Here is a 10,672-nt window from a genome sequence, read left to right on the forward strand (position 1 = left end):
GAAAAGGGATACACCCTTTATCCTTAAGAAAACTTCTAACTGACCTAAAGGAAGCTGTGCCTTGGTTTTTCAAACCATTACTGTGCAAAAAAAAAAAGCACAATCTGTGCAAGGTTTATAAACTTTCTTGTTGCGCTCAGAAGACAGTGACCCTCAACCCTCCACTGAGATTTGAACAGGGAAAAGATCTGCATCCCAGCGTAGGAAGACACATACTGCTGTTGTACATTAACATTACAGCTTTTCATTGTTTTCCTGATTTATTTACAAGAATTTTCACCTGACAGGTAAACGTCAGGAGAACCCAATCAGGAGTGAAACTTTTTAATACTATTGTCTTTTTACAGAGGGAGGCTGGATGTCTGCGAGACATCAATCATTATTAGAAAATGTTTTTAAAAGTATAATTGCTGAATCCCTTGTATTTATTTAGCCTACATGCTGCTGTATGATCTTTGTCTGCATCTGCTCCTCTCCTTCATTGTGAGCAGCAGACAGGTTTGAGTGTGACACATAGAAGAAGGCTTTCTCCGTTATCCCCCCTTGGGGGCGGCCGTGGTTACAGATCTCGATAATAGTTCATAAATGCAGTACAGATCGAAAAGTTCAGCCTTTAAAACACACTTCATAGTTGAAGGAATGAGGATGAAGAAAGAAAAAGACTTCAGTTTAAAATGTATGGTCGATATGTCGGCCATATATTCCTCACTCCTCTCTCAGAGCAGCTTGACTGAATGCCAAATAATAGCATCAATAATGGAAACCTCTATTAAGAGACACTGACACTAGAAAAACAGAACTATCAGATCATTCCAGCGTTATGAATATGGTCATGTTTTCTTTAAAATAAAGAGGAAGTATAGGCTTTCAGCTCAAGGAGCCTTTCGTACAACCTTCATACATTTTATAGTCAAACCAGCATTTTCATCAATAAACACAAAAATGTTGGTTTAACATGTTTCACTTAACTCCTGAGGTATGATATGTGCAGAAAGGAAGGGTGGAAACAGTATATTTTCTGGAACAAACTATCCACATCCATTGAATTATAAAATATACTGTGTACCAGTGGGGGTGGATTTCAGGGACAAACACTGCAAATTAAAAGATCGACCAGGAGTAAGAACAGAAACAGATGTGAACTCAAGGATGCAGTCCCAGTCTACATTCATTTACTAAATTAAATATTTAAACTCCAGCCTTGTAACTCTCACAGTATTTCTTATTAAACCTCAAGGATTCTGCAACTTAAAGCTACACGTGTAACCTGGTAAAGCAGCAGACTGACTGAAGGTATAGAAACCTCCATCCCTGTCAAAATATGACTAGAGGGAACTTAACAAGGGTACTGAGGAAAAAGATCTCTGACCCTAAAAAGTTCCCATCCTTGGTTTCAGTTTGGTTGTTGTGTTGAAAGAACTCTTCGACTTTAAAAAGAGTTACAATGAAACTATTTTCAAGCACAGTAGGTGCCTTAGGGCAGTGGTTCTTAACTGGTGGGTTGGGAACCAAAAGTGGGTCGCGAAGCCCTTTTCAGTGGGTCGCGGATGTGTGCTTTGGAAAAAAATTGCGTTAAACTGTCTACGAGACTCGGGATGCACGATATTATTGGCAGTATATCGGTATCAGCCAATAATAGATTAAGAAGTTAATTATCAGTATCTGCCGATAATAAAATTTACGCCGATCTGTACAGCCGATAATGTGATGTCATAATTAAGCACACGTGATGACGCCGGCGTGCGCCAACAACAAACTCAACATGTCGGCTGTGTTTAAGAATTATGAGGTGTGGGAGCAAGACGGCAAAGTAGCTGTTTGCATCGCTTGTAAAGTACATGTGATGGGAGGAGGAGCACGACAACACGACTTTAACGCCACCAGTTTAATTTTGCATCTAAAAAAACCGTCAACCTGATGACTACAAGGACTTTCTTAAGATAAAGACTGACAAAACTTCATGCCAGGGAAAACTCGTCAACAGCCTCTACTTAAGTCATTCGACGAAGCTAAAAAAATACAGCAGCGACCACCCAAAGGTAAGGAGCTGAACAGGAAAAACATTGAATTCATAGCTCTTGATAATAAGCCTTTCAGCATTGTGGGATATACGGGCTTCCGCAGGCTAATGATGCATTTAAAGCCCCTACGTTATACCTAGCAGGCGCTTATAGCCTTACCTGAACTGCAAAAACTTTGTTTCCAGTCACATAGAGAAGCTCCTCATTAGAGCTAAACATATTAGCTTCACCACAGATATATGGACATCAAGTGTCTGTCCTGTTAGCATGTTGAGCCTCACTGCCTCAGTGGATAGATGAGGATTTCACTCTTAAAGTCCGTCCTGCACTCACAGGAGTTCTAACTCAGCAGCCACAATTGCAGCCGCTTTTGATAACATGTTTCATATCTGGAAAATAGAGAAAAAGAACATGCATGTCATGCTACGTGACAGTGCGCGAAACATGGCAAAAGCAATGATGGACTTGTGTGTGCCGTGTGCATAGCGCTCTGGCTGTGCACCAAGGTGTGATGTCTCCAGCATTGGAGATGTGGGTGTCACTGTGTTGTTACAGAGCTTACAGTGAAATGCCCATTAAACTTTTTTGCTCAGTTTGTGTTGTTTAAAGCAGAATCAGGGAATCTGTCTTTTTGCTGTTGTTGTTTTAAAGCACTTTGTCAGGAGTATCTCAGGAAGCCATCCTGCAAACTGGCTGAGTAATAAGGAGAATCAGTCTAAATGTATAAGCTATTTCTTTTTTGCACTGTGGCGCTCAGTGTCAGCAGGTTATTTTACTGCTGTTTATTGCCCTCAAAGATTCGGATGACTTTGGCTGTACTGTTAAAAATATACGTAGCATGTAATGCACATGTAACCCAAAGACATTACTCTAAGTTTTTCGTTAGCCTATGGCTGTATTTGAAAAAAACAATACATCCTTCATTTCTGGTAAAATCAAATGTTTTGTCTGTTTCTAAAAAAAAGGACTACCAATATTTAAAAAAAAAAAAACATTTGTAGTACAGGATGGAATTTGTGTTCTTTACAGTGGAAATCTGATATCTGCAAAAATATCGTCCATCCCTATATGAGACTCTATAAAACAAGAATGTTTTGTCCTGTTTCACTGTTCTGTAAAATCTTTTGTCCCGTCTTAGGCCCAAGCTCTACTATTTTTTATTTAATACATCTGATTGACCAAAAATAATCTCCAAAATGTGGGTTGCTATTCTCCTTGAGGAGTTGATGGTGGGTCCCGGGACTCAATCAGTTGACTGAGTTGCCCAGGGGGCGCAAGGTCATGTTAGGGGGAAGGCTAAGCAACACAAGCTGATGACCTCAACACAGCAAAAACAGGAGCAGTTCATTGATGTATCCTCAGATTCAACAATGTCAGTGAGAGCCATGGCCACACCCTTTCCTTTAGCAGCGCCCTAGCAGTGTGAGTTAACCGTTTTCTGCAATTAAGACCAAAACAAATCAAAGCTGGATATTAAAAATGGCCTGATATTGTCCCTCACAGTTGCATCCAAGACTCAAGAGCAAATATTTTCATCTGCCAAAGGGGGGCCTGACAAAAAAGAGGTTTGGGAACTACTGAATTAACCCAACAAGCATGTTTTCAGTGGTGGGAGGAGGCTGGAGAAGCCGGAGAGAAGCCACGTATGCATGGGGAGAACATGCAAACGCCACACAGAAAGACCCTGACCGGGGAGAGAACCAGGAACTTTCTTTGTGAGGCAACAGCATGCTGCACATACTATTAGATAATGTCATGTTTTCATTTACCAGTAAAATAAAAGCAACTTCCTGCACATTGTTGGTGTTGCACATATAGTCAGTGTAAGTGCATTTAAGACAGTTAGCTCTCCTGCTCCTTCATCTTTAGCTTAAAATATGGCAGGAGCTCTGCAGTCTTTTGAAGTCTTGGTATTTTTTACTACTGTTAAGCTTGAATAGCAGCTTCAATCATTAAAAAAACATGTGCTGTCTAAAACTATACAAGTAAGAAAAATTCTGATCTTTCTGTTTCTGCAAAAAATCACCAAAAGCCCCCAAAATTGAAGAAAAAAAATGAATTAGAGAAACTGATTCTAACCACATCTTGCACTGATTTCTATGTCACCCGAGTGCCTGCTTTAATGCCATGGTGACCTCAGCAGATAGGCAAATAACAGACTGTCCACAAATCTGATTGAAGAATCAAATTACCTACAGACTGAACGACGCTCAAGACATCAGCACACCTGAGTTTGAAAGGTCACTGCCATCAAATTATTCAACAGTGGAATCCTGCAGATGAAACTACAGACACATTAATTATTCCAATATTCAATTACAAAGATTTATCTTCTCTTTGGCCAAGTAATCATCATTTTATAAGTTTTACTTTTTTCTATTTTTGTGTGATGCTGAAGTATTTTTAAATAATCTATTAAAGCTGGTTGAAGGTCTGTGTCTTTCACTGATGGTTTTCTGCTGGTAGCAGACATCTAACTCTGTAGTTCATGGTTTTCAGTGCTCAGGGTAACACGGGGTCAGTGCCACTTCATCAGTGAGCAACCAAAACAAGCAGGGGCAGGAACTCTGATATCCGTTACACAGTGCCACTTAAAACCATAATATTTATGCCCCTGTGATGGTTTCCTTTACCATGAATATCACAGAGGTGTAATGGGGAGACGAGGTGATGTCTCCTCGTAGAGAGGTGAAATCAGGATCAGCTCAACCAGCAGGGGGGCGCAGCGCTGTTTGTGTAGCTGCTCTCTCACAATCCCACCCTGCCAAAAACATAATACGAACCAACAGAAGGGGCATACAATATCAGGCTGCTGCGGTATCAATATGAATGTCTCCAGGCCAACTGACAATAAAGCTTCATTACACTGCTGTCAAAAAAATGCACTGTGAAAACAGCTTTAGTCAACAACAGTGAAAGAGAGGAGATTGAATGAACTCGTCTTTCCAAGGGAACAATTTCAGATCTTAAGTTCAAAGACAAGATCCTTTAATAATGTCTCAGTCTACAGTTAGGTAACCTCACCTCTGTCCAACTTCTCTATCCCAGATAGTTGCTGTCAGCCATATCCTAGCTTTTAACCGAGTCTTATTTAAGAAGAAAATGGAAATAAAGTGGTATGTGAGCTGTTGAAGGTTGAACTCCATTTAACTACATAACCAAAGTGAAAAGAGGCCATATATCAAAGCCAAATATCAATCTGCGAAAAGGAAAGGCAGGTGGAGTGCCAGTGCCTAAATGGTGCCTGAATCGATACCTATGAGAGGAAAACGAGTTTTGAAAGTCAGCTGGAGAATAAAAGCTGTCTGAGTATCATGAATGATTTGCAGAAATAGCTTTATAAGGTACCAGTCAAACATGGGACATAAAAGAAAACCAGTGTAACATAAACACATAAGTCCCACAAATTCCATAACGTGTTCACTGCCTTTCACAGGTGGCAGGATCTCAAAATGAAGTAGTGAGCACTTTAGAAGTACAACTGAAAATCTGGCTTTTTAAAGGTGTCATACTTTTACTCCTGTTACTCCTGTCCTTTAGTTTGATGGTCACTGTGAAAGCTGAAATCTTGGTGTGGTTTTCATTAAAGGGAAACTCCAGCACGACGAGCTCCAGTCACTCTGAAACTCTGAATATTAAACTGAAAGCGTTCCAACTCGACAACTCTGAACAAACAAATCATGTTTGCCTTGGGGTGCTGAGCACCTGCATCAGTTTGTGTGTCCTGGAGAAAAAGTCACACACCAGTAGAGCAAACACTGAGCTCACATGACTCTCCTGCAGGTACTTTGTGATACGTGGCATGAATTCCTTCTGTTCATTACCTTTCCATTTCCTCTAGTGAACATCCTGTCGTCTACTGATGCAATTTAAACACAAAGTTTCAACCTAAAGCACATCGTGCCTCATTATGCCGCCGTGTGAAGAAGTGTAGTCGAAAATGCAGCTGCGATACCATTAAAACAATACACACAAGACGCAAGCACATTACAAACACTTCACAAACCATTAACACGTCACCAACAAACACAGAGACAAACACAATCATCATGGCCATCATTCTTCCAAACATGGCCCTGGTGTATTCCATCTTCTTCCACTGTCATTCATCTCTCCCTTCTTCTATTTGCAGTAATGCCCTCTAACCTAAAATAAGGTTCCAAAAAAGAGAGGAACTAACGCAAAAGTTCATTTTCCTTTAAAATGGGGGAAAACAGGGCTTTCCATTCCACTAACAGCCGTCTCCTTATTTCCTGTCTCTTAACTCGATAAAATAGTTTGGCTGACAAGTTTCAACTCTCTTTTCTTGTACAATTTTAATTTATTTCAACAATGCATCAACCTAAATGTTATTTTAGACTGAAAATGTTTGTATGCTACTTAAACATGACACTAATGTCTTTACTGAGAATCTGCTGGCTTTCACACAGGCTGACTACTCCATATGTCTGTGGACAGCCCTGGGAAAAATCAGCGCCCATATTGCACAAGATCTGGGAAAAACATTGAAAATCCAAAATAAACCTTTAAAAGACAGTCCACATGGCCAAATATCAACAAAGGAGTCTTCTAATCTTTATTTATTCTTATACCCAGCATGCTGTCACAGGAGGAAGAGTAACCAACAAACGTTTTATAAACTTACTGGAGTTATTGTCTGTTTGTCACACAGACTGGTTGGTTTTTGAATCACCCCTCTAAGTGCTAAAAGCAAGCTTGTTTCCTCACAATAAAAGCCAAGGTTGAACAAACAATCATGATAATAATCAACTGATTGGCTCATTTATGTTCCATGACCTACTTCTCCTTACTGTTGAATTGTTTTTTGTATAAAATCCAAATTTAAATTTCTGGAAACATGAAGGCCTTAAGGGCCTGCGTCCACAGCTGTCATAGTTTTTGCTGGCAGCATTTCATTTCCATTTAAAACCAGTGTGGTCTGCTGTTTTCATCCTAAGCATTAAAACGCCCTCAGCAACAGCTGTTACTTGTCGCTGTGCTCATTGCACCCGAATGTAAAAACTGTTAATCTGTTATAGGGATGCACTGGAACCACTTTTTAGTTATAAAATTTGGGTTCTCATGACAAGTAGTACAACACTGAATACTTAATACCTTTAAAGTTCTTACAATTATTTTGAAAGTTTGTTTTATTTTCATCAGATGTTTCTCATCCCTCCTCTTGACAATTTAGCCTTCTCTACATTTGTAATCCTCATTTACGTTAAAATATCACGAAAGAAATGGCTCCAACTTGGCCTTCCAACTCAACTAATGAGAGGCAAAACTTATGTAAAAGACAAGGAGTGCAGTATTTGCAATGCTTAATAAGAGTAAGAACAAGAGTACTTAGCCTTAGTATTAGAACTGATACCCAACAACCCCACATCACCACACTTGTCAGAGTCACTCCTCCCTCACTAGCCATTAAAAATCATAAAGAGGCAAAACTCACGGCAGCTTTAATAACAGCAGTGGCAGAAGAGAAACTGATCTGACTCGTCTGTCTAAGGGTACGATTTCAAGTTCCACATCTGCTGCAAATACCAGGACAGAATTCTTTATATTGTTTTTATGTTTCCTTGGTACAATTTCCTGGACACAAAAGAAAGCATTAAACACACAGAGCTATTCAAAACAATGTTGGATCGTATCTCATAGTATCAACTTTCATAACAGCAACAATAAAGGCTGATGAAAGTGCTCTAAAACTGACTTTAAGGACACTGCCTGTGCAAAAAAAAAAAATAAATGTCTGCCTGTATATACGCATGTAGTCAGACTTTGCTACATCATGTGGATCGCTTTCTGTCATAAAATCACTGATGCACTCATGTGCTGTGTTTGGTTTGTAAAAAAAAATACTACAATAGTTTTTATCACAACATGTTTTAAAAAGAAGCACAATCTCCATTATTTTAGTCATGGATCAAATTGAAAGGTACCCACATTTTATAATAACTTCAAAATTTTAACAAAAAGTCACCAGGGGCAAAAAAGAGAGAGGACTGACTTAGATGCATAAATGTTTGCAATGTTTTGGTAAAGAAACTCTACATCTGTATATTTTTGACATAAAGTACAGAATTCATCCAAAGTTTGCATTTTTTCCTTGATCCTTAACTACATATTAAAATGTTATCATTTAAGTAATATAGCCCCACTCTCACATTAATACGATGCATACAGTGTGTTTTTTCTTAGATTCTGGTCTGAGTCCTTCCATAAGCGAAGGTGTAAATACCATTATTGATTTGTAATGTCTTCCAAATAAATATGTGCATGTAATATTTTTTTCACATTATGTGAAATATTGCATTTCATTCCTTGTGCAATGCTACTTTTACAATTAAGATGATTTCTGTTTTGAATCTTCGACTTTGACTCGTGGAAAAATTTCTTTCCCAGTATCCCTTTTTTTTGGCTTAGTCCTGATTCTTATTGAGATGGAGGGATAAAGTACAGTGTTAGGTAGAGATCCATCTCCTGGGCATTTCAGGTATGTTTTTCTCACATTTCTCCCAGTTACTGCTGACACCCCAAAAGTATGCCTATAGCCCATGCAGGACAAATGACCACAGCTGAAGACAGTATGTTAGACATGTCTGTTAAAGATGTTGCACCTGTAAATGCAAACACTGTCAATGATTACTGATGATGCATCAATTTGAGGTGTCATCTAGTGCTAGATTAATCCAGCTTCAGTTTCACAACAATTTTGGCTTCTCCCAATCATAAAAACAAGATAAATCATAGTTAAACTATTACTTTTCCACATGCTGTGTTGCATTTGTTTTGTCCACATGTGTAGTAATTTTAGGTTTGTTCTTACATTTTGGCCATAAATGTACTTTTTTTGTTTATTTATTGATACTGTATGTCATTATTTTACATCTGAATATTTTTAAGGCCTTTATCTTCATTTATGGCTAATTTTAGAAAATATTCAGAGTACTTAAATTTAATAAATGCATGCAATGCAGATATTGTAAAATTAAAAGTAAAAGTGTTTCATATTAATAATCTCAACATGAGCCTTAGTCATCATGTAGTAGTATCAGTGTGGTCATTACCTTAAGTTTGCACAAATAAAGCCTGTGTCTGAACTGTAAATACTACTGTCAATAACAGCATTACTGTCTTACCCCGATCACTTTGTTTCTTTACTTATCATACTTCTGTTATCCATTTAATGCACAGTTCCTTCAATTCCTCGCTTATTCACTTAATACTACGTGATGCAGTTCAAATTTCTGGATTTTGTTCTTATTGGATGCTCTTTTGTGTTACTCTTTTGTAAAGTTGGAGCAATCTGAATAAGAATCAAGACTGATAAAGCTGTATGTTATTTTATCACTGATTGATTTAGACTTTTTATAAGAGTTCCTCTGCAATGTTTGTTAAATAAAAGCTGTAAATTACCAAGTTTAATAATTTACAACTTGTATTTCTGTGGCTGTGGTATCAAAACCAGTATGATTTTACTGGAATCATCACAAAGTCTACAAATCCAACATCATGACAGCCCTATCACGTGTGTCACTTACCAACTTCAGACCAGTTAAACCACAGCTCATCATCTTTGTGCATAACCATCACCTTTACTGTTTGTCACAACACAAGTAAACCCAGTTCATTACTGTGTTCATGCCTGCAGCTTCACCCTCTGACGTGTCTGCATAAATATGCTGCACGACTAAACACCACGTCAGAACAGGATGTCAATACGATAATAACGGAGGCTGATTTTTACCCTTAATAGTGATCAATGCAAGAATAAAGCATGTCTATATGGCGTTGACAGCAAAAACAAGCAAACACACGCACACAGAACAACATAGACAACACACAGCAGGTGTTGAACCATCGTTTTGTGTTGTCAAATGAGCAATTTTACAATGAACTCCGTTTAAATGATGTTAATTAGGAGATGTAAACATTGAAATGATGGATGCAGCTGTCATATTAGGAAAAAACGTTAGACAGCAGACAAACACATGAAACTAAAGTCTTACCTGGACTCTTCAGGTTGTATTTACTCTCCATTGTGTCACACCTTGAAGACTCAGTTTACAGACGAACTGCTGTTGAGTTTCTGTTTCTAACTCGTTAGCTAGCCCCAGCTAGCTTGTTATCTCCTTAACGTTAGCTACACTTAGCAGACCGGCTAGCTTGATTCGGTGTTTAAATAAGGACTAAAACTGCAAACTACGGGTCTTACACTCCGCTTGATGTTTCAGTATATAAATAACGCAGAAAATATTTAAAGCAAGCCGTCACGAGGATATAGAATAGTTTTTTCACAAGTTATCTTCTCTTTCCCTTTTGAAACTGTCGGGTAAATGCTATCTGCGTGACGTCATTGGTTGAAACGTAAACAGGAAGTGATTGGCCACTGGCTGCGTGTGGAATGATGCGACGCGTGCGCATTGTCGCAAGAAACTGAAATTGAACCGTAGACGGACTAGAAGGAAACTGTTGACCAGTGTTAATTTTGGCAACGATTTTAAATTTATTTTTAGTCTTTAATCAGAATGTTCTATAGTTTTAGTCACATTTTAGCCATTCTAAACCTTTACAGTGTTAGTCAACATAAACTCAAACACTTTTTAATCCAGTTTTACTCAATAAAAAGTCCTTGTAACTTTTAG

The 10,672-nt window shown here is 38.4% G+C and overlaps 1 protein-coding gene across 2 annotated transcripts in view; it reads right to left on the reverse strand.

Moving 5' to 3' along the window:
- ube2j1 (ubiquitin-conjugating enzyme E2, J1) overlaps positions 1-10,388 on the reverse strand; it is a 92,253-nt gene extending 81,865 nt beyond the window's left edge. For both annotated transcript variants that reach the window (XM_041805870.1, XM_041805869.1), the window contains exon 1: positions 10,037-10,388. In XM_041805870.1, the coding sequence (XP_041661804.1) occupies positions 10,037-10,067 (31 nt within the window). In that variant the 5' untranslated portion in view covers positions 10,068-10,388. The remainder of the gene's footprint in view (positions 1-10,036) is intronic.
- Positions 10,389-10,672: the final 284 nt, after the last annotated feature.

This window comes from Cheilinus undulatus, linkage group 14, assembly GCF_018320785.1.
Source record: "Cheilinus undulatus linkage group 14, ASM1832078v1, whole genome shotgun sequence".
In the NCBI taxonomy this organism is placed as follows: Eukaryota; Metazoa; Chordata; class Actinopteri; order Labriformes; family Labridae; genus Cheilinus; species Cheilinus undulatus.